The 24,221-nt window shown below is 40.9% G+C and overlaps 2 protein-coding genes across 6 annotated transcripts in view; one reads left to right on the top strand and one right to left on the bottom strand.

Annotated features, from left to right (window-relative positions):
* The window catches only part of med25 (mediator complex subunit 25), a 40,994-nt gene extending 24,619 nt beyond the window's left edge, over positions 1 to 16,375 (top strand). For 2 of the 4 annotated variants that reach the window (XM_060849498.1, XM_060849496.1), the window contains exons 13-20: positions 871 to 928; positions 1,726 to 1,833; positions 4,936 to 5,124; positions 5,689 to 5,793; positions 6,323 to 6,406; positions 7,782 to 7,958; positions 10,474 to 10,678; positions 13,130 to 16,375. In XM_060849498.1, coding sequence (XP_060705481.1) covers positions 871 to 928; positions 1,726 to 1,833; positions 4,936 to 5,124; positions 5,689 to 5,793; positions 6,323 to 6,406; positions 7,782 to 7,958; positions 10,474 to 10,678; positions 13,130 to 13,233 — 1,030 coding nt within the window. In that variant the 3' untranslated portion in view covers positions 13,234 to 16,375. The remainder of the gene's footprint in view (positions 1 to 870; positions 929 to 1,725; positions 1,834 to 4,935; positions 5,125 to 5,688; positions 5,794 to 6,322; positions 6,407 to 7,781; positions 7,959 to 10,473; positions 10,679 to 13,129) is intronic. The other 2 variants (XM_060849499.1, XM_060849500.1) reach the window with 2 other exon arrangements.
* Positions 16,376 to 17,415: 1,040 nt separating this feature from the next.
* Positions 17,416 to 24,221, bottom strand: part of si:ch211-51c14.1 (protein kinase C and casein kinase substrate in neurons protein 1) — a 75,420-nt gene continuing 68,614 nt past the window's right edge. For both annotated transcript variants that reach the window (XM_060849294.1, XM_060849295.1), the window contains exon 10: positions 17,416 to 20,586. In XM_060849294.1, coding sequence (XP_060705277.1) covers positions 20,474 to 20,586 — 113 coding nt within the window. In that variant the 3' untranslated portion in view covers positions 17,416 to 20,473. The remainder of the gene's footprint in view (positions 20,587 to 24,221) is intronic.

Genomic DNA, 24,221 nt, shown 5'->3' with positions numbered 1-24,221 from the left:
CAGAAAGTATATTTAAAGTAATATCATCCAGGTTTAATAAAAGGGAAAAGTTCTGGATATGTGCAGCAGACTGAAGGTGTTAGCATTTTGAGTGAGGGTACATGTCAGTAAAACATCTTGTCTCCAACGTCAACCTATTTAATCTTCAATATCAACACAGCTGTGTATTTCTAACATTTCATGACTTTTCTTTTGTCTGCATCCTTTCTGTCTATTTGGTTTCTAAAAACTGTGTTTACTGCACTGCAGCTGCAGGGGGCGCACTTGCTGTAAAACAATCCATGCCAGTGGCGTCATTTTCTTTAAAAGCTATTTTGTCTCATCATCACCCTTGGTAATCTTTCCTACCGTTCTATCACCATCTCTCTCCTTTTTTTTTAAAGAAAAGAATAAGTATCACTTTCCAGTGATGCACTCAATTTGAGACTGTGTTTTAGATTCCTGTATATTGTTTTTGCTCCATTCCTAATTTGTCTCACTATCCTGCTCATCTTGTCAACTTTCTCAGCACCCTGACCCCTCACTATCTCACTTGCTGCTCTGTGCCAGAAGGGGAAAAAGTGAGGTGCACTGGGTAAAGTGGGGAATCGGGTAGTGAGCAGAAGACAACGACATCTTTAACACGGACTTCCTGATTCACTGCATCAGCAGGAGCTAACTATTTCAAAATAAAATTTACAAAGTCTCTGACCAATGAGTTCCCTCTTCCTATTTGTCAATTTTAAATTGCTCTTTTTAGCAAGGTCTGGCTGACTGTAAAAACAAAAAAAATTGAAAACTGGTTGATGGCAGTAGACTGTTTTACAGGAGTTTTTTTTTCCTCCTTCCCACCACCAACTTCTTTTTTATCTCTACCTAATTTCTCTACAGAAAGACAGACCAGTGGCCTCAGAAACTTATCATGCAGCTCATTCCTCAACAGTTATTGGTAAGTAAGTGAGGATTGGATTTTCCAGATTTGAATATAACACGTTGTTTACAGGCTGTTCATTTGAAAGAATTTGATGGCAGACAGTGCTAAGGTGTGTGCAGGAATGCAAAAGTTAGGTGAGCAAACAATGTAGAGGAAATCCAATTACTGCAATATGTGGGTATATTTTCTGTAGTTAGAAGAGTTGATACTTTGCATTTGATCTGTTTCCTGTCCTTCTTTTCTCTGCCTGTTTGTCATCTGCTGCTCCCTGCATATCTCACTTGCAGATGTTTTATGAATAGAGCGTCATCAAATAAAAATAAAGCACTTTGTGGATGGATGGAAAATTGAATCTTCTGTCTACCTCAGCCATGCTTGCAGAAATCTCCTTGTCACGTGCTACAACATCAGGGGACAGTAAAGTTAGAATGTTCTTTGCATGTAAATGTTTTGGTGATTATGCACTGACCATAAGGAAATGTCTATCTGTTTTCCAAGCATGTAAAATTGATAGACAGCAAAAGATCAACCAGCCTGTCGAGCCTTCCCCATTCTCAGAATGGTTACAGTATCACGACTTGATACTCCCCATCCATCCAAAACTGTTGTCTCCTGCTAGTGAATTATTGTATAAGCAGCAATGACCATCAAATGCAAATAATTTAGCTTCATCCAAGGTGGTGGAGAAAAATATTATGGAATAATTGGGGGCAAGGAGGGTAGTGACGGAAAGAATTTCTTCTCAAAAGGTTCTAATTTTCTGTGTTAATTGTTTTTGTTCTTGTCTTTTCTTTTCTTTTGATACTATCTAGACAACACTTGGACATTTATTCCGTAATTCTCGAATGGTCCAGTTTCAGTTCACAAACAAGGATTTGGAGTCATTAAAGGGACTGTATCGGATCATGGCCAATGGTTTTGTAAGTACCGGAAAGGGGTCCTCCTAAATTCATTGATTCTTGAGTGACACATGGGAGTTTGGACGTCATTGTGCGGCTGTGCAGGACATTGGTGAGGCCTCTATTAGAATTTTGAGAAGATTTGTAGCTCAGGTTGAGGTTCTGGATGTAGGTTTGCTCACTGAGCTGGAAGATTCATTTCCAGATGTTTTGTCACCTTACTAGGTAACATCTTCAGTGGGCGTCCAGGCAAAGCACTGCTAATAATTCCTGCTTTCTATTTATATGTTTGGGTTGGTGATGTCATTTCCTGTTTGTTTTCTCAGGGGGTGTTAGATTGGGTCTAACTCGGTGTTTGTTGAGGGAGTTCCGGTTGGCATGCCATGCTTCTAGGAATTCTTGTGCATGTGTCTGTTTGGCCATCAATTAGCCACAAAACACATGACCCTCTCTCACTAGTATCCTTACGTACAGGTAAGGAAGGACACCACTTTGACTCTGGACAAGCCAAACAGGGACATGCACGAGAATTCCTAGAAGCATGGCATTCCAACTGGAACTCTATCATCAAACACATCGCGTTAGACCCCATCCACCACCTCCTGAGAAAAAGAACAGGAAATGACATCACCAACCTAAACATAGAAAGCAGGAATTATCAGCAGTGCTTCGCTTGGAGGCTGCTGAAGATGTTACTTAGGATGATGAAACATCTGGAAATGAATCTTCCAGCTCAGTGAGCAAACATACATCCAGCCCCTCTTAGAATATTGCGTACAGTTCTGGTCACCCTTCTATAGGAAGAATACTGTTCAACTAGAGAGGGTGCAGCAAAGATTTGCGAGGATGTTGATGGGACTGAATGGTTTAAATTGAAGAGAGAGAGGCTGAATAGTCTGGCCCCTTTCCCCTGGAGTGTTGGAGGCTGAGGCGTGACCTTGTAGAGATTTAGAAAATCCTGAGTGGCATGGATAGGGTGGTACCAAAAGTCTTTCTCTTTTTTTCTTTTTCAAAACTAGAGGGCATAAGTTTAAGGTGACAGGGGAAAGATTTAAAAAGGACCAGAGGGATAACCTTTTCATACAGAGGGTGCTATTTGGATGGAATGAGTTGTCAGAGGAAGTAGTGGAGGTGGATACAATCAGAGCATTTAAAATGTGTCTGTATGGGTACGTGAGTAGCAAGGGTATAGAGTAATACAGGCCAAATGCTGGCAAACGGGACTAGGTCAGACTGGGATTTCTGGTCCATGCAGACAAACTGAACCGAAGGATGTGTTTCTGTGCTGTATGAGCTTGTTTTTGTTTTGTTGAAAAATCTCAGTCTAGAATCCAGTTTCATAATGAGGGACAGGATTCAGATTGAAGTGGAAGTTGGAGCTGAACAAGAAGATTGTTATTAGATGAACTAGGAGAAAGTGAGGACTGCAGATGCTGAAGTACCAGAGTTGAAAAATGTGGTGCTGGAAAAACACAGTAAGCCAGAAAGCATCTGAGGAGCAGTAGAATCGATGTTTCGGGCAAAAGCCCTTCTTCAGGAATGAGGCTGGTGTGCCAAGTGGGTGGAGATAAAAGGTGGGGGGGAGGGGCGCTGGGAATACGATAGGTGGAAGGAGGTGAGGGTGATAGGCCGGAGAAGGGGCATCCTCTTGACCCCAACCCTCGGATTCAGCACCGCCCTCTGGACCTGCAACCTTCTTCCCGACCTCTACGCCCCCGCCCCCTCTCCGGTCTATCACCCTTGCCCTCACCTCCTTCCACCTATCGTATTCCCAGTGCCCCTCCCCCAAATTCCCTCCCCCCTACCATTTACCTCTGCCCACTTGGCACACCAGCCTCATTCCTGAAGAAGGGCTTATGCCAGAAACGTCGATTCTCCTGCTCCTCGGATGCTGCCTGGCCTGCTGTGTTTTTCCAGCAACACATTTTTCAACTGTTATTGGATGAAGCCAAGTTTAGATGCATGTTGTGACAGGAAGTGAAAACTGAGGCAGTTTAATGTACTTGAAGTCCCTGAAAAGGGTACGTTGAATTAGGACACAGTGACTAACATGCTTTTAAGGATGTGTGGATGAAATGCCACAAAGAATATTACATATGGGGATTTAATTGGAGCAATAGGAATTCAGAGCAATGACTATTATGTTGCTAATAGAGAATGGAGTGATGCAGAAGAAAGATTGCTATCAACTGAAAAGCTGGAGGCTTGATGGATCAGCCTGATAACTACAAAATCAAACTTCAGGTGTATATTGTATTGATTGTGGAATGTGACCTTTTAATCATGTATTATGGACATTTAATGAACACCCACTGTCTCTCTCCTATTGTAAATTATTTTACAATTACTTGATTTTTCCTGAGCATAGATGGGACCATACAAACATGGGGCAGAGTAGATCACTTGATCCCTCTATCCTTACAATCAAATCAATCACGATCTTATTGAAACCACAAATTCACATTCCATCCTATCCTTAATAACCTTTCATTCCATTGACAAATTAAATTTTTCCCTTGTGTTAAAAATATGCAAAGACTCTGTTTCCATCACTACTTTAGAGAGTATCTTGAAGATTAATGACCTACTGAGGGAAAAACAAATTGCCTCATCTGACTTCAGTGGATGACCCCTGATTTTTAAAGTGGCATTTAAGTCTCCTAGAAAAGAATATCCAGTTTCTGCTTTGTACATTTAGCTCAATTGATCCATGCCAGTGTTAAGACCCTTTACAATTCTCCTCCCAGTGTACCTTGGAGGTCTGATGGGAGGGCAGATTGCACCAATTACAGGAGGAAGGTTATCGCCAAAGTAAGTGAACAGAACAAGGCAAAAGCAAAACACTGTGGATGCAGGACATTTTGAAATATAAACATTGCTGCCTGCCTGCCTTCTAAATATATCCAGCAAGATTTGTTTTTGTGATCCAAAAGGGAAGCTACTGAAGAATAAATGATGTATGAATAGAAATGCCACTGTGCTGTAACAGGTTGGAATTGTAGGCTAAGGATTTAGTAAAGGCAAGTAACATATCTATTTTGTAATGGTTAGAAGTAGCTACATGCATCCCCATGCAGGATTCCATCCAGCAATGACCGTGTATTTTGGAACTGTTTCTTCCAGGCAGGCTGTGTCCATTTCCCACACAGTGCTCCTTGTGAGGTCCGTGTCTTGATGCTGCTGTACTCCTCCAAGAAAAAAATCTTCATGGGTTTGATCCCAAATGATCAGAGTGGCTTTGTGAATGGAATCCGACTGGTCATAACCAACCACAAGAAAGCACAACAGCAGAAAATTGAACAGCAGAGAAATGTAAGCAGTTTGATTTAAAAATTCTAGTTAATGATTCATCTTTCAACCTAGGTAATGCCTTTTTAAAACGAGTACCCATCCATTTTGTTTACTTGTAGCTGAGTGCTTAGTGCATTCATGTATGTTAACCCAGTCATGCAAGTCTTGAGCTTTTGCATTATCTTGGAAAAGTAGAATGAGCATATTCATTTAGCTGTCTGCAAGGGTGGATGGCTTGAATTTGTGTACTAGTCCATACTAGTTTGGGTCATGTGTTCTGAGGTCCCATACATATTCTTTAGGAGGTGGAAAGAAAGTCTGGACTTCATTTTTGCAACCCCTAGAATGAGTTCCTAAACTAAGGAGAGGTGTCAATATTTCATTTTATTATCCTACTGCCATCATGCTTGACTTTCTTCTGGAAGTAGACTGTTAATTTCTGTTTTTGTTATGTAATATTAAAACCCCTCACTCTTAAGAATGGAAGAAAGGCAACAAGTAAATTATACTTTACACACTTGTGTAACAGTGTTTCAAGCTTGATAATAAATTTATTTGTCATCATTATGTTCTTAAATTTGGCAGCAAATGGGTGGAACACAGCCACTGGGCACTGGGTCTATTCCAAACCCAGCATTTATGCAGAAGCCTGGAACAATGCCAGTCTCTCAAGGAGTGCAACAGCAACAGGTATGAATGATCCTACATTCCTGTATCATATTTTGAATGGTACAGTGTATTGCAAATCTTGACACAGAATTGCAGGCTATTTGGGCAGAGCAGGCACCGCAGTCAAACCCAATCCTTTAGGTGTTCAACATCCATGTGCTCTTCCTAAAAGTCACGGTGTAGCAATTTGATCCAGGGATGATGCCTGTTAGTGTCTTGGCTGAGATTAGCTCACTCAGTACACAAGTTCATATAGAATTATGGACTTAGTTTGACTGGATAAAACTCCCTCTCCTTCCTGGTCCTTTCTAGTTTGTGTCGAATTTGATCAGGATTGTTTCTTGGGCTTGTAGAATCAATGACTGAATATAGTTTGTGGTAGACGTTTGCAGCTTGTATAAGTGAGTGAATCAAAGGCAAAAGAAATTTAAATTGATTTGATCTGTACTTAATTTTTTTGAGAAAAAATTGAGAATTTACATATTTTTAAATGTGTAAAATGCTTTTATTTTCTCTCCCTGATATCTTGTCACTTTCGTCCACCTTGCAGATGCCAGGTCAGCCAGTGACCACCTCAATACCTCAGGTTCATACAGTTACAACAATGGATGACCAACAGCGGCAGCAGAATCTGGTTAGTGTACTGGGTGCTTTACATTTTATTTTCTTGCTGTCTGGAAATGTACACATTTATTTGATATTTGAAGCTTTAGCTTGTGTGTAAATTCCCCTTTATTTAATGAGCAACTGTTTGGAGCTAGGCATGCCTGTCAATACTAAATCTGCTTTGATGCACTTATGATTGTCAGGAACTCCAGTGTTTACAAACTGCATAAAACTTGTACAAAACCTACGGAATAAACTTGACTCACTGGTAACAACATTTGTATAGTATCTTCCATTACCTTGGTATGCCTGAAAGTACCTCACAGCTTTGGGCATTTAGTCATTGTTGGATTTTCTGTACTGCAACACCAATTTTGCTCGAACTTCTACAAGTATTAGCCAAGAACCAGGGAGAGCTGTCCTGTTCCTCAAAGTGATAGACATGGGATCTTTTAACAACAACCTGAAAGGGAAATTGAGCCTTGGATTAACATCTCTGACAAGTAGCACATCCGGGCAGCACAGGCAGTTTTCTACCAGACTTGTGTCATCTTTATTTTATACTCCAATTCTGGAGTAAAACTATAACTGAGTTTTGAGGTGACATTGTACAACTGAACCGTGGGTGACCATTAATTTTGCAGATCTTTGTGATGAGAGTTAATTGACATGCAAGAATTTCCCTGTTCACCTGTTGCAAGTGGTCCTTCATGTTTCTTCATATACAACCTAGTCCCATTCTGTTCATCTAGGCTCATGAGTGTTTATCAATGGATTAACAGATAATCATGGGAATGGATCAGAGTTTCCCTTTTTCCTATTGAGCATCACCACCCGCATTCATCCCACTTCATTTCCAGCCCAAGGAATGAGTTTAGTACGAATCGTCAAATAAGTTGTCAGAGAAACAGGTTACAATTTTATGCCTGGCAAACACAGGTTGGATTTGCTTGCCGCGCTGAGCTCTGGATTCTGCTATGCTGCTGTTGACAGCACTCGGAATTTCACCATTTTATAATTTTGGTTGTCACTTATCTCAGTACTGTGAACACAGGATGGCATGCAAGTGCAATGAAATAACATCTGATCATGCATAAGTCACAAAATTACAGCCTTTGCAGAAAATGTGAAAACCTTTAACTTAAAATGCTTTTTGATACTCACTTATTAATACAACTGCTTGTGTGTGTGTCTGTGTGTGTGTCTCTGTGTGCATGCTCCCCCCTTTCCTCTTTCCCACTCTCCCTCTTATCCCTTTCCACTCTCTCTTCCCCACAGCGCCTGCCCCTCCCTCCACCATTCTTCATCTGCTACCTGTTCTGCCCACTCCATTTCGTCCCACTTGTGCACTCTCCGTAGCATTTTAATTTGTATTGCTTATAATTTTATTCTGTCTCTAACAGCAGCAGCAAATGCAGCTTAGAGCGCAGCAGCAAGCCCAGGCTGTGACACAGCAGCAACAGTCAGGTGGCCCTCCTCAGAATCCACCTCCGGCTCCACAGCAGACCGGACCCCTGCTCAGACCACCCAACCCTGGGGCTAACCCACAGCTTCGCAGCCTGCTGCTCAGTCAGCAAACAGTGAGTGTAATCTTCTGTGCAAATATTCACTTTTGTGAAGCACTTTCTCCTCCTGTTTCCAACTGTGCTTTTTTCAATTCATGTGCTACAAGACTGTTTCTAAGGTCGGATATTAATTGTTGCAAGGTTTTGCTATATTGGTTCATAACTCTCTCTCCTTGCCCTCATTTAGCAAATGTTAACTAATGCTAACAACATTGCTAGTTAGGCAAAATTGCTAGTGAGACATCATCAATGAAGAGAGAATCCCAGGTAAAATTACAGGTCAGAGATGCCTGCTTGCTGAGTATTTCCAGTGATTTTATTTTTATTTCTGATTTCCAGCCATGACAATATTTTGATTCATGTGTTAGCAACCATTGATTTGCTGGTCTCTCTCTAACTCAGACTGTCTGTCTTTCTTATGGTCTCTTTTTCTCATGGCCTCTGTCTCTCCCATTATTTACCTTCATAATTTCAACAAATGCACAGCACAGGGCCACACAACAAGTTTGAATTGATGTTACTGTTCATCCCATGTATGTCAATTTACTGTTAACAGTTCTCACCAGTTGTAGTGTCTTGTCACAGCAGCCATCTATTTCAGTCTCTAACTATATAGCATTGCCGTAAGAGTCCATTACAAGTGAGTTATGTCTAATATACTATCTGACAGTAGCTGCCATAAGACTTTCCTAAGTGTGGTCGAAACCCCAGGTGCGGATCCCAATTTTAAATTTTGGTGTTCCAACCTGTGAGGGAACAATGACTGCCATGCAGCTCTGACTAAGTTATTAACAGCAGCACTCTTACTGTAACAGGCCCTAGCACACTCTGGCCCCTTGCTCTACCCTGTCTGAGGGGTAGTGAAAGTTTTCAAATCTTTGCATGGGGTCACAGTGGGAGAAGGTTTTGGAAAGTATTGGTTTATCCTCTACCTGCTGATTTTACAAGGTTCTTCCAGTTTGATCTTCAAGCTGTTAGGGTCAGCATTTAACATGCTGAAGAGATGCTTGGTGCAACTACTAACTGTTAGGATAAGTAGTTGCTAAATCTGATTTGGGGTGGTATTTAAATTTTCCATTTAATTGTTACCAAGAGAATGCTGTCAGTGCCTCCGCAAACTGTGTCTCTGTACTTGCTCTGGATTCCAAGCCTATTTCTTCAGTACAGTGCAGATTTAAGTTGTTCATGAAATCCATCCTGGTTACTTATTTATTGGTGGAATGTGAATGATACTGGCAGGGTCAGCACTTGTTGCCCATTCTTAATTGCTTGATCTGAGTGGCCTATTGGGCCATTCAAGAAGGCAGCTAAGAGTTGACCACATTGCCTAATCCAGAATTGCATGTAGGCCAGATCAGGCAAGGATTGCAAATTTCCTCCCATGAAAGACATTCGTGATCCAGACAGGGTTTAAGATGGTCAGTTGTTTCATGGTCACTATTGCTAGTTTTCGATTCCAGATTTTTAGTTAGTTAACTTCCACTAGATGCCGTGGTGGGACTTGAGCCCAGGTCCCGAGAACTAGGCCTTTGGATTGTTGGTCCTGTAATTTTACCATTTTGCTACATGCACACATTTTTAAAAATGCTGATGAATGGCTTAATACCATTGCACCCATTGTAAGTCAGGGCTGTATCATTAGATTCTGATTGTGGGATTTCCCCATTAAATGGGATATTGGTTTAAGGGCACTCTTTTCCAAGTTTCCAAGCTGTTAAGTTTCTATCTGAACAAATCGCAAGAGTGAAGTACACTAATGACTCAAGTTACCATATATAACATTTCCAGAACTCAACGTTTGGATGATCTTCTGACACTCGTGAAGCAGCTCATGGATTTAGTGTTGAGAACTGAGCTGCACCATCATTGGTCCAGTTCTCCGCCTGCACTCTGAAGGCAGTTTTCAGTTGTTAACCTGGTATTAAGCTCTTTATCCTTTAGTGTTTGAGACTGGCAATGGTGCTACAACACGCAATCCAAAGAGGCTGGTCACCTGTTTGGACTCTAGTGGTAGGATGGGAAACTTAAAATGTAGGATACTTTCGCATACAGATATCTTGTGATGTGGGAAGGTCAGCTACTTGTGGAATTGACCAGGTGAAATTTGGCTTGCTATAACTTGCCTTAATTGGTGGTGTCTGTGGTACTTCGAGGAAGTGACAAGCTGTGACATCTAGCTACTTAAGGTTCTTGACATCAGCTGAAAGAGTTTGGAAGGAACTTTCAGATGTATGAGCAACACTGCCAAAACTTCAATTTTTGTCTGTGTACATTATTTATTGTACAGTCAGACCAGAAAAATGTGTGCATTTACACATCGAGTCCTGGAATAGACCAGAAACATAACAACATTCTGAAAATGAATTTTAATATTCTTACCAGCTAAGGGATGATGCATTGTAAAAATGCTTCCAAACTGTCCTATCTTGGCAGATGAACCACCACATGCCAGTTTTGAATATTTGATTTGCCTAGATGTTTTAGCTTTGTAATTGCTTTTCATAATTCTATGATTTTGTTTTTGATTCAGTCTCAGAGTGGGGTTCCACAGCCTCAACAGCCTATGCACCATATCCAGCAGCAAGCCTCTCAAATGCTGTCCCATCAGTCCATGGGTCAGCAGATGTCCCATCACCCTCCAGGACAGCAACTCCAGATGCAAGGGCAACAGCTAATGCACCAAGGCCCTGGGCAACCATGGGGCAACCAGATGGCTCAACGACCACCTTTGCAAGGTAAGAAAATTCAAAATCTGATCAGTTAATATTAATGGTTGTGCAGATAGTGGAAGTGTATCTGTTTGTCAGTAATAAAGTATCACAATCCATCAGGATGAATGTTATTAGACATAATATAAATCGTTTTATTCTTGACATCGGATGTAATGCTAAAGATACATTTGCCCAATAAGAAATTGTATCAGTGAGAAAGTTGAATGCAAGTAAGCTTTCCTGTCTTCCCAGAGGCCACCAACTTGCATGGGACCATGGAAAGAAGTGTCAGTAGAATTGGCTTGGTGATGGGATGAAAGAAAGTGGTGAAGGGCCTCTTAGTTGCCAGTAGTAATTGTGACTACGCAGTCAGGAAATGAGGGTATCATCAGCAACTTGTGGGAAGAGATACTCTATTTCTCTTTTTTTGGAGGGCATCTGGGAGAGTCTTTTGCCAGCAGTTCACAAATAAGGGAGGCTAATTCTATACAAAGAATTCCTAGTTTAACCAAAGAACATGTGATTCTTTTAAATTGGATTATAATTTCCAGTATGCCTGAATCTGGATAGCTTCTGCTATTGATAATTGTGTGACACACATTAAATGAGTCTCCCAAATCTTTTAGAATTCATATCATTTAAAACTTTATCTGTTTGACCAAGCCTTTGGCTCTGTGTGGCTTGGTATCTTTGCTTTATATGTCTTTTATGAGTTCTTTAGGAAGCTTTGTTATGTTAAACATATTTAAGGAAAAATCTAATTTCATCGAAAACCGTACAGAGAAGATTGACTAAGATGAACCTCCGTATGGAGAGAGTGTCCTCTAAGCGCAGACTGTGATTCTACTCACTGGGGTTTAGAAGAATGAGAGGTGATCACACACAGACACACACACACACAGACACAGACACACACACACAGTCAGGGGCCTGACAGGGCAAATGCTGATACGATGTGCCACAGCATGGAAGCGTCGAGGACCGGAGAGTGTAGTCCCACAATACAAGGGTGCTAACTCTCTCTGAGGGTAACGTGTCTTTAGAGCTCTTGGTCACACAGAACCGTGGGAGCAGAGTCTTTGTATATACTTAAGGCTGAAATAGATTCTTGATCAGCAGTGAAATCAAGGGTTACAGGAAAAATGCAGGAATGTGAAAGTGAGGATCCGAATGAGTGGCAGCGCAGGCTCTGAGCCAAATACTAGATTACTTTGTGTGGAAACTGGCCCTTCGGCCCAACAAGTCCACACTAACCTGCCGAAGCGCAACCCATTCAGACCCATTACCCTACATTTACCCCTTCACCTAACACTACGGGCAATTTAGCATGACCAATTTACCTAACCTGCACATTTTTGGACTGTGGGGGGAAACTGGAGTACCCGGAGGAAACCCACGCAGAACTGGGAAAATGTGCAAACTCTACACAGTCGCCCAAGGCAGGAATTAAACCCAGGTCTCTGGTGCTGTGAGGCAGCAGTGCTATCCACTGTGCCATCGTGTCTCCCACGAAGGGTCTGCTTCTATTCTTTCTTCTATGGTCTTAAGAGACACACTTACCACCCCCCCCCCTCCCACTTCTACCTCACACCTCATTTCCCCTTCATGGGTGTGTTGAGAGGATGGGCAAGTTGACAGTCAACCTACTGACTGTTATTAACCTACTTTGCATGTCTAAGCGCTGGAGTAGAACTTTGGGTCTGAGGTGTGAATGTCACGCACTGGGCCACAAGACAGAAATACGGGTTGTTAAGTGAATACAAAGAAACAGGATCACCAAGTCATACAACATGGAAACAGATACTGCAGTCCAACCAGTCCATGTCGAACATAATCCCAACCTAAACTAGTCCCACTTTCCTGCTCCTGGCCCATATCCCTCCAAAGCTTTTCTTTTCATGTACATATCAAATATCTTTTAAACGTTGCAATTATACCCACATACACCACTTCCTCAGGAAATTCATTCTACACGCAAACCACCCTCTGTGTAAAATATTTGCCTTTTACGTCTTATTTTTAAATCTCTCGTCTCTCACCTTAATGTGCCTGCTAGTCTTAAAATTCACCCCTCTTAGGAAAAAGTCAGCTATAGTTAATTCAATTTATATCTCTCATTATTTTATAAATTTCTATCAAGTCACCTCCTATGCTCCAGAGTAAAAACTTCCAACATATTTTATAACTCAAACTTTCTATACCCGGCAACATCCTGATCAATCTCTTCAGAGCCCTCAATTGAAATTTCTGAAATACACCCAGGCTCATTAAGATTTGTAGGATCTTTTCAGATGGCAGTCATTTTGGAATTGGATATTGTACACAATCCAGTATTGGAAACTCTTGTGGTTAGAAGTTTCTCCCAGGAGTTACCTCATTCTTTCAGATTCATAGCACAAGGCTTGTGTTTACACCCTGTGGCTCATCGGTTGTGTTGGTGATTTTATTTTTTTTTGTGCCCATTTAAATCTGCAGGCCAGATGATGATGAATGCAGGCCCACGGGGCCCAGTCCCTCAAGGTGGATTGCAGCAAGGCACAAGTCTGTTGGAGGAAGAGATTCTGATGGATCTAATCTAAAAGTTTGACTTTTCTTTGTGTGAAGTGTGGACATGACATACAGAAATCCAAACTGGAAGTCATCAAGATGAACCTTTTTGTCCTGCAAGGGCAATCAAAAGAAAATTCACATTTGACTTTAAATGGACTAGTGGTAGGAGCTGGATGAGACTTTTTTAAAAATATTAGATTTTCTGAAACCAGTAGAGGTTGTGTGGATCAGGCAACCTGTTGGTACTAAAACTTTTTTTTTTAAAAAGGGTCGAGACTAGTTTGAGTGCTGCATTTGCAGTAGTTTGAAGGTTGCTTTCAGTTTGGTTTATTTTTGCTCTTGTATTGATCTGATTACTGTAGTTTTTAAAAGAAATGATGTATTTTATTTTTAAGAAAAGCAACCTGTGTCTGTTTTTGTTTCTTTTTTTACACCCTCTCAGTCAGCAGATGTGAAAATAGTCTTCAAGTAATCAACATTGTAACTAGGGCTGCTGGCTTGAGCCATGACATTGGCAGTCGATAGGGATCATGCTCTCGGCTCTAAGGTTGCTTTGCTGATGCTGCAAGTTCACTGAATGCTTCAGTAGCTCTGAAGAACTGATGTCTCCACATCAGACTCTATATTTGTAAGTATGAAAAAAAGGAATTTTTCTTCTCAAGAAATGAGAATAGCCAGTTTTCATATTCGAGTTTTTTACATGTGCCACAAACAGTTAAAGATTTGGTTTCAGTCCGGTCACATGGCTAAAATGGTGTAACCGGGACCTGAACTTGCAAGGAAGTGAGAAATAAGCTGCAGAAGGATAATTGGCTTTGGGGTAAAAGCGAGTGAAGGTTCTGCCTGAGTGCAATGAAGAAGTGTAGCTTTGTTTGCTGACTTGGCTGGTTCCTTTGACTGTTTCCATTTAAGTTTTCTGCCTTCAGTGGTTGCCCTTGTTTGCATTATGCAATGAAATACAGCTTTGATTTCCCATTTTCACAAGGCATTGTTCCATAAAATTCCACGTACAGAACATAAGTCAAATGAAGCGGTGTTTGAAATTGCAAAAGCAGAAAGAACTTTTTTTAACAAAAGTGACATCCAAAAAAGTGTCATTATTTCAGCTGTTTTGGAGTTGAGAAACTATCGCTATCTCCCCTATTGGGCAAGGTAGAGGGCAGCTGAATGAGTTCGGCCTAGGTACAGTTAGATGATTTGACATCTGAGTGGTTGCAGTTGAGCTGCAGTTTATAAGAGAATGGTGCAAGGCAGATGAGCATGGCATATCATGACAGCAGATCTCGTGGTAAAAGTAGTTACCAGCAGCTAAATCATTCCTCCCACACTCTTCTACCCCAAAACCTTCTCATCGCTTAGTTAGTCATGCACACCTTCCTGTCAACTTGAGGTTCAAGCCCCACTCCAGAGGCTTCAGCACAAAATCTAAACCAGCACTTTGCGGTTGTGAGGGAGAAGCCATTTTTCAGATATGTTAAGCTCATGCCTGTCATACGAGTGTAAAATATGTTGATACTAGTATTCTGCAGAAGACTAGGAGTAAAACAAATAATCAGGTCAATTATCTCTCAGCTGTTGTTGAGAATCTCATTTCATAATTTGGTTGTTCTAAATGATGATTGTCGTGACATAAATAGTTCTGAATCACTATAGGGCATCCTGAGACCATGAAAAATATTATTTAAATTCAAGTTTGTTCACTTCTTATTCCATGATGGTTAAGATGATTATAGTTGGAGATTCCTAGATTCTGAGGTTCTCTCTCTTCACTTGGAAGAATGCACTAATAATCTTTACTGCCATTTTCTTCTAGCAAGTAACCCCACTGACTGTTGTGCCACTGGGGAGAAACGCCCCTTTCAGTGGATCCTATTTCACTCCGGATATCCTGATATTAAATGGTACTACTCTCAAAGGTTTCTCAGACTAGTAAAGTTCATTTGGCTCACACTTCAGTTGTAGAATTCTTAAGCAGGAGTTCTAATTTCTCTTTACTAAATTAACTTGTGTTCTCCCACAGGGGCTGATTTCCTCTTGGTCAGAGTGTCAATTGCTCTACACACGCTCTAGTACCTCAACCAAGTGCTTGTAATTTCTGGGTGTGTCCTGGCAGAACATTTGACCCCTCAAACCTGGGAACAGTTTTTATGGGTACCGTCTCAGGTTAGGTAACTCTGTATAAACTAGTCATCAAACCTGGCGACCTTCAGTTCATCACATCTGGTCATTCGGTGTCTGAACCATGAGTCCATCAGGAAAGCAGAAATTCATTATTTTAACACAGTGCCCATATCCTGTGAATTCATACAAAAATGGAAGCTCATTGAATTGCATTGCACTTACAGTGCAGAACTGGGTATTCAGTCTAGCAGTTCAATATCAGTGTTTATGCTCCTCTTCGCATCATTCTTCTCACTTCATCAACATATCCTTCTCTTCCTTTCTGTCTCTAATTACCATGGTTCCTCTTAAATTTTCAGCATCTTGCTTTCTATTAGGACAGCCAATACAAATATGACCAGTCTGACCTGGGTCGCTGATCTTTGAAACTTTGAATTTCCAGGTGAGTAAGAGTCAAATCCAACAATTTGCATTTTTAGTTTGGTATGGGATTGTCAATAAATAATGAGGTGCCTTTACAAAATCTCAAGGTTTGTCTGTAATGAGGAGAAAAATATTCTTGTCTGTTCAATTGGTCATCTCAAGAAACTGACCTTGTTAAAGAAATCACTTGGGACTCTAAATTTAATGTTGGCTTTTTAAAAATTGATTTAATTCTCATTTATGATGAGAATAAATCACAACTAGTTTACAGTTGTTACAAGTTCCACATTTTAACACTGTCATGTGACAGGAATGGTACCCAGTAGTATATTACCATACACAATTAATGTTCAGAGAAAGTGTGCATTCCCTACCCACTGCCTCCTTTCTACCTATCCCTGACTGGCTTTTTCATGTTTTCAATGAGATGGATTTTTATTAAATGTGGCATCGCTTTCATGTCTTTTTTTTAATGTGTTGTCTCTTGGTGCCGTGGTTTATATTCTTTCAAATGTTGTACAGAAGTACTGGAAGTGTTTGTAATGTGTATCAAGGGATGAGAAAAGGAATAATGTGTTTGGTGAATAGTGTATAGTTTCTTTTCAAATCATAATAAATTTATTCATAATGGCTGCTTGTTTTCTGTTCCCTTCCAAGTTTCAACAATTTGTATCTCTGCAGTAATGTGGTTGATTCTTAACTGTCCTGTGGGCAATTAGGGATCAACAATAAATGGTGGCTTAGCCAATACTGTCCTCATTTAGTGAAAGAAAAGAAATTATGTAGAAAAGGGGCTGAAATGGGAGTAGGATGAAACAAGGGGTATGGTCGAAGGGATGAGTTTGAGTTATTATTGCAAAAGGATTTTAAGAGTTCCAGTAAGTAGAATGTTGTAATTAAGAATCTCACTCCTGATATTGGGCCAGAAGGGGAAAGGGTAGGACTGGTGGTGAGCTGGATTTGGAAGTACAGAGGGTGCAAGCTGTGTGTGTGTCTGGAGATACAGTAGGATGGAGTCAAACAGTGAACACAATGTGTAATTTTGAATGACAGGAACATCAACCCGATAGAAGGATTCTCTGATGCTATTGACTCCCCTTTTTGGAGCACTGTTCCATAAGCATTTATTGTCACCTAACTCAAGTTAGCCAGAGTAGTCTGATTCGATCTTACCTAGTGGCTGTTTAATTCACTTGTGGGACATAGGTGTCTCTGGCTGGTCAGCATTTATTGCCCATCCTTAGTTGTCCTTGAAGATGGTGGGCTGTGTACTTGAACCGTTGAAGTCCACATGCTCTAGATTGACCCACAATGCCATTAGGAAGGGATTTCCAGGATTTTGATCCAGCAGCAGTGAAGGACAGCAAAATATTTCCAAGTCAAGATAGTGAGGGCCTTTGAAAATAATTTGAAGATGGCAGTGTTCCTACATTTTTACTGCCCTTGTCCTTCCAGATGTAAGTTAGTCATGGGTTTTGAGGATCTTGGGTGAATTTCTGCAGTGCATCTTTTCGATGGTACCAATTGCTGCTACTCAGCTTCTAGCTGGGATTGCTGAATAGTGAAGCAGATGGTATTACAAAGGAACTAAACAGTCCCCTACTAACCATGTCATGGTAAAGAAAAGTGAAGCCAACTGAAGAAGATTTGGTTTTTAATCAAGGTGCTTTACTGTCAAACTTTTTTATTCACAAGCATTTGCAGTGTTGATATACAGAATTGCAAATGTAGCTTCCTGTTGGTTAACACATTTTTTGATAATACTTGACATTTTCCTCAGCTGTTTCTGTAGTACAAAGGAGCAGACAAAAACAAGAGCTGTAGCAATAGATTGTTCTTGCTTAGACAGTCTGAAAGATATGAAGTAGAGTTGGGGCAGGAGGTTAAACCCCTAAGGCCACCCCAACAAATCCGTGACTTTTTGATAATCTGGGCATTGGATGATTTATGTCTGGAATTCCTGCACTAGTTGGCTTTTGTTTTTGTGTGGAATACAAATGTGCTCGTATCCTGAGGTTTATTCAGGTCTCATACCTATAAATCCTCCCTAGGTCAGGTGCTACTGCACTGATTCTCCATGAGCAACAAAGTCATTTTTATCAAGTTCTGGACCTTTGTTGTCTCTTTGCCTAAAGCTTCTGACCCTTGTTTTAGGAGCACGGTGATACAGGTAACAGAATTTCTGTGGTACCTTAGCCAACTGGGCTGCCTTCAATGTTAGTGCCTTGACACATTGTTCTACTGTAGAGTGCAGATCACATGATCCTGTCCCACCCAACATTCATACACCTTCCAGGAGGAGGCCCTGCAAAGCTGACCAGAAACCTGAGTGATTATTTCTCCTATCCCCAACCCAGGAGGTCTTCAATCTAATTGTTGCTCCTCTTAACTTCTCAGATTAGATGAAGCCATTGAGTCTGGAACCCTATTGGTGGTGATGGTGAGATAGCAACACTAAGCAGTTGGCTATTTCATTAAAACAATTTAACTTCAGCAAAAGCCTTTCAACAATGGAGGTAGAACACGGAGGCTAAATTAGATGAGAGTTTTGCTCACCACAATTTCCTTTACATTTTTTGTTTATTTCTATTCCTATTTTGGAGCCTATTTACAGAGAGATTTCGAATCCTTTTTGCGAAAGAATGGTTGTGAATGCTGAGTGTCTGAAATGAAAGCCAGGAATGACTGAGAAATCCCACTAGTAACAGAATAGACATGAGCTGAGTTAATATTTTGGTTGTGATTCTGTGTCAGAACTTATGAACTTATTTGGCATTGTCGGGCTGTGTATTTCTAGCATCTTTTTGATTTTAGTGGAGATAAAGTCCAGATGTTCATTTCAAATGTGTACAAGTGCCTCTGAGGGCAGAGGGAGCCACCTGATGCTCAACATTTCTAGCTCTGCATGCCTTACTTCTCAACCTAATACTGTAGGGTTAATTTTATCATCAGTTGAAGGAATTAAAATGTGTCCAATAATCTGGACCATACTAATCCAACCTGTCACTTTCTCCAAAGCATTCTAAAATCCTCCAAGCTGATTTCCAGTTGCCTGAATTATCCAATTTGAGACAATCATTCTTCATAAGCATGTAAGCTATTTCAGAAATATTTTGTCAGCGTTGTACAGCAAGGAGACAGACCCTTCGGTCCAACTTGTCTGTGCCAACCAGATATCCTAAATTAATCTTGTCCCATTTGGCCCATTTCCTCTTAAACCTTCCCCATTCATATACCCATCCAGATGTCTTTTGAATGTTGTAATTTAGCCACCTCCACCACTTCCTCTGGCAGCTCGTTCCATATACACACCACCCTCTGTGTGGAAAAAGTTGCCCTCGGGTCCCCTTTAAGTCTTACCCTTCTCTCCTTAGACCCATGTTGTCAAGTTTTGGACTTCCCTACTCAGGGCAAAGACCTTGGCTATTCACCCCATCCATGTCCTTCATAACCTTAGAGGGGTTATGAAATTATTCCTAACCTTTGTTTCTACAATACTGGAATGCTGTGGTTTTAAGTTCAAAAGTTTGAGAGAAGATTTGTGATTTTAAGTGCAATGCACTGCACTAAGTTGTGTAAATGCTATGCAGAGTACTCTCTTTTGTAATGACCAGTGATGGTGTTGTGCTTTATTTTAATCATCTGAATGACTCAATAGGATAACTCTGGGTGCCACCCAGATCGTGTTTTAATTTGGTTGGGGTGATGGTTGAGGCCCTGTAATAGCCCTATGATAGAAAAGAGGCAAATTGCCTGGGGTTTTTGATTGTACTTCACATCACCCATGGAAAAAAAAAGTTTTGCAGTGAAGGGTGAAAGCTAAACCTCTTGTACTGAGGGGTGTGCATGTTTTGGAGAGTATAAAAAGAAAAATCATAGGATTAAACCAGGTCAGTAGTCTGTGTTCATCATATTACATGTTTGCAAATTTTGCAAGCAATTTGTGCTCCCAATCTTGTAAATTTCTCATGCTTTCACTTATGTACAAAGTATAGTGTTTAAAACTTGCATTCAATAATCTAAATAGCTTAAAATGCACTTTTTAAATATAACTCGTCTTTTGAGAGATGAGAGAATTCCAACATCAGAGAGCTATCATTTTATCTCAAATCATTCAATTCTTAAATTTCCTCCTATCTATTTTTGTCTCTTGTACAGTGACATGATGGTTTTGTTAGGAACCTGACTAAGGGTTATTGTTGTTACCCTGAGAATAGAAATTAATTGACCTCCACAGGGGTTGTGTTTGGTTAACCAAGGGTCTTTTGTTCCCTTTACAATTATGGATGCAGGTTCTTTTCTTTGCATTGCCAAATTTGGACTGGTTACTTGACAGAGGTTCTGTTTAGTGACCAGTGGTGGGGTGTTTTTTTTTAAGACACCAATAACCTGGTTCCTTTACAAGATCTAACTCTTCCTGCTCCTCGAGCAATCTTCTCTGCTGCTTGTGGGTCTCTGGCTCAGTAACTTCCCCTGTCCAATGCTCTAATACTAATCCAGCTCCCCTGAAGTTTGTGGGCACAGTTAGTTCTCCCAGCCAAAAATACTGTTAGCATTCACAGGCTGATTTTTTTTTTTAAAAAGTTAGTCATTAGTAATGAAAAATAACATTTAAACTGTTTTTTTAAAAAGCATGTTGGTGGAGAGACACTCATAGGTCCTGTTGGTGATGCCTTCATTTTAAATATCCACTTTTTTTTAATTAAGCAGCATTCACTCTGCCTTCTACTGTATAACTTCTACGTAGTTTGCTGGGTATAGTCCAATCCGACCTCCATCAAGATAACCTTTACACCATCCTTGCTCGTCCTCATCTTCCACTTTTGTCAGCTCCTGACCTAAAAAAAAACCAAACAAAGTCTGACGAAAGCAGCATGAAGAATTGAAAAGAAAACCCATTGCAAACTTTAAATTGTATTCCATGTTATTCTTCCTTTGGACTGGGGACCAACACTGGAAACCATTTGACCTGAGAAATGCCCACCCTGAAGATGTTTTGCCCTACTAGTGCTGATGAAAAGTCATCTAGACTCTAAATGTTAACTTGCTATTTCTCTATAGATGCTGCTGTGGTGACTTTTCAGCATTTTTTTTTTCGTTTTCATTTGCCCCATAGTGTCTGTCCTGGACCTTTGGAAAAAAACTTATTCAGTGAAGTCTCACCCTTTCCACAGCATGAGAAAAATCTGTCCTTTGCAAGTATATATCCAGGTCCTATTGGAAATGCATTTCAGATCAAAATAGCTCACTCCAAAATGATCATTCTCATTCTTTTACTGGTGACTTTTTAGGTCTTTGTCTTCGAGCTACTGATCAGTGAAAACAGTTTCACTTTAGTCTACTGAAGCCCCCGCATAAGTTTAAGCACCTTTATCAGATCTCCTCAGACTCTAAGCAGAGCAACCCCAACTTGTCCAGTCTCTCTACATAGTTCAAGTCCTTCAATTCTGGTGTATATTTGGTAAATCTGTTTCCCCTTCAAGTCTTTGATATCTTAAAGTGCATTTCTCCAGATTAGACACTACTCTAGTTGAGGCCCAGCCATGCCTTTGGGGATATGATGTCAGAATACTCTTAGCATTATTCCATCAGTCAAGTGGATAATTGCAACACATAGCCCCTAAACCATGTAAGTCTGAATGCCATAGACATGATACTTGTTCTGTGATGTTCTGGTGACCTCAGCCAGGGGACGTGGTTGGATGGCTCCAGTTCACTTGAATAAAGTGGTAGGAAAGAAACAAGCCAGGACTCTCCACTACTTATCACCCCCACAATAGTTTGGTTAGAAGCTGGATGTGTGAGAACAATGGGTATTCTGATTTGACTGTGATGCACAACGCTTCCAAATAGCCCACCAATGTACTCCCAAGTTCACCTAAGTAAGATGTAGGAGAGAGATGTCACCAAGTCTTAAGGAGATGACAGGGAGGAGCATCATTTAATTGATAATTCTCCAATTTTTCTTCTGGTAATCTAGATGTCTTTGACACAGTGGTTGAAAGACAACCGCACCATCTTATTGAGTAAATATGGCCAGTATTTTTGGAATCAGCTATCATTTGCATGCAAATTTTGATCATGGGCTTCTGTAAACCAGCTTTTTTGTTTGAAGTACTCCTATTTTATGGTTTATTTTTCCACCCTGTTATTCTATCTTCCTGACCACTACCAAGCTCCAGCAGCAAACTGAGAAGCCTCTTTCCTTCTTTAGATTACTTAGTGTGGAAACAGGCCCTTCGGCCCAACGAGTCCACACCGACCCGCCGAAGCGCAACCCACCCATACCCCAACATTTACCCCTTACCTAACACTACGGGCAATTTAGCATAGCCACTTCACCTGACCTGCACATCTTTGGACTGTGGGAGGAAACCGGAGCAAACCCACGCAGACACGGGGAGAACGTGCAAACTCCACACAGTAAGTCGCCTGAGTCAGGAATTGAACCTGGGTCTCAGGCGCTGTGAGGCAGAAGTGCTAACCACTGTGCCACCGTTCCACCCTGCTCTAATGAAAGTTACTGTCAGCGAAGAGAGTGTTCTGATAATGCATCGAAGGCTGCACTTGAGATAGTTACCTTGGAGTGTCACCTGTCGCCTTAAGCTATTTTGCCTTTGGTTGCTTATCAAGGTGAGAATTATCTCCCTGAGCCAGCACTAAATACTTCTGGTTGAGGTGCAGCACAGTTAGGAGCATGGTAAAGCTCACTCTACTCTGCCCCACTAACCTCCTTTACGCTGCCCCTTCCTGCAACAGTATGATGTCTGCTTTGTCAGCTTCCTATTGGTATCCAGTTGATCAGGGGTTGAAATTGAGCCATGGGCCAATATCCATTATGGTAAAGGACTTTCTGCAAGCTCAGCAGAAAGGAAACATTCTCCCAATAGCAAACTTAGATTTGATGCCTTTAGTAACGAATGTCCAATGACATCTTGCATTAGAGAACATGGACTCTAAGAAGACTTCAAGAAGATAAAAGCAAAATACTACACATGCTTAAAAACAAAAAAACTGGAGAAACTTAGTAGGTCTGGCTGCATCTGTGGAGAGATTAGACTGAAAACATTAACTCTGCTGTCATGCTTCCCGAGTTTCTCCAGCATTTTGTGTTAGACTTCAGAGATCTGACAAAGTACAGTCAAAAAGATAGATTTATGAAAACTTTTGCTACAGAATCAAAGATGAAATTGTGTAAGCTAGTAGTTCCAGAAAAGGATGGAGTTAGTTAAAACTTCTGTTCACCGTGTTGGATGACGAGGCTTGAAATCTCATGAGTTCAAAGACGGAAGCAAAGAGTACAGGCTGGAATGTGGGATGAGTGAGACCCTGAAGGAAAATTAGGACTCTTGAATTCAGTGTGTTTTCTAGAAGAGCAATGGTGGTTGGTTCAGGACAGAGGTTGATGGATGAAGAGGACTTCATGCAGGAAAGGAGATGGACAATAAGCATGAGTGGGGAAGAGCTTTGGAGAATTGGAGTCTTGAAGTAACAAAAAAAAATTCTAGTAAGGGCATAGATCAGGCAGAGAAGAAACAGGACAAAAGAATTGGAGCTACCATACATTCAGTCAGAAGGTGACCTTTCAAAGACTTGATTGTGAATGTAGAGCCTTGGTTAGACCATATTTGGGTGTACAATCATAAATTTGGATCTTCATGTTATAAAACAGGTAGATATACCCCAGCAAAACTTCAAAAATTATTTGCTGGAATGATATCAGAATTGACGTTTTGCTTATTAGTAAAAATTGAATAGACTTGGGCCTTTTCCCTGGAAGAGAGGCAATTGCGAGAGCATGATTTGATAGACATGATAAAAATTTTAATCGGACAAATTTGGAAAATGTTGCCACTTGTGAAGGCATTAGGAACTAGGAGCTCAAATATAAGGCAGTGATAAATGCAGTAGTGTTTTCAAGAGATATTCTACTCAGCATTAAGGATGGTAAACTTCCCACTGCATCCAGTGGTAGCAACAATTAGAGTAGGTGGATTCAAGGGGAAGCAGGATAAACTCATGAAGAGGATAGAAGACTGTAGTGATGAGATTACATGCAGAAGGAAAGGAGGCGGCACATGAGTGGACTAATTGGGCTGAATGGTCTATTTTGTGCACTAAAGGAGAAAAAAGCAGTTTAAAGAGGGTCATAGCACCTGAAAGAATGTTTCCTGTTGGTGAAGCAGAAAGTAGATTAGATTCCCTACAGTGTGGAAACAGGCCCTTTGGCCCAACCAGTCCACACAGACCCTCTGAAGAGTAATCCACCCAGACCCATTTCCCTCTGACTAATGCGGCACAGTGGCACAGTGGTTAGCACTGCTGCCTCACAGCGCCAGAGACCCAGGTTCAATTCCCGCCTCAGGCAACTGACTGTGTGGAGTTTGCACGTTCTCCCCGTGTCTGTGTGGGTTTCCTCCGGGTGCTCTGGTTTCCTCCCACATTCCAAAGATGTGCTGTTCAGGTGAATTGG

Source organism: Hemiscyllium ocellatum, chromosome 33, assembly GCF_020745735.1.
Source record: "Hemiscyllium ocellatum isolate sHemOce1 chromosome 33, sHemOce1.pat.X.cur, whole genome shotgun sequence".
NCBI lineage: Eukaryota > Metazoa > Chordata > Chondrichthyes > Orectolobiformes > Hemiscylliidae > Hemiscyllium > Hemiscyllium ocellatum.
The sequence above is the reverse complement of the archived record's forward strand: the minus strand, read 5'-3'. Positions and strand labels throughout refer to the sequence as shown.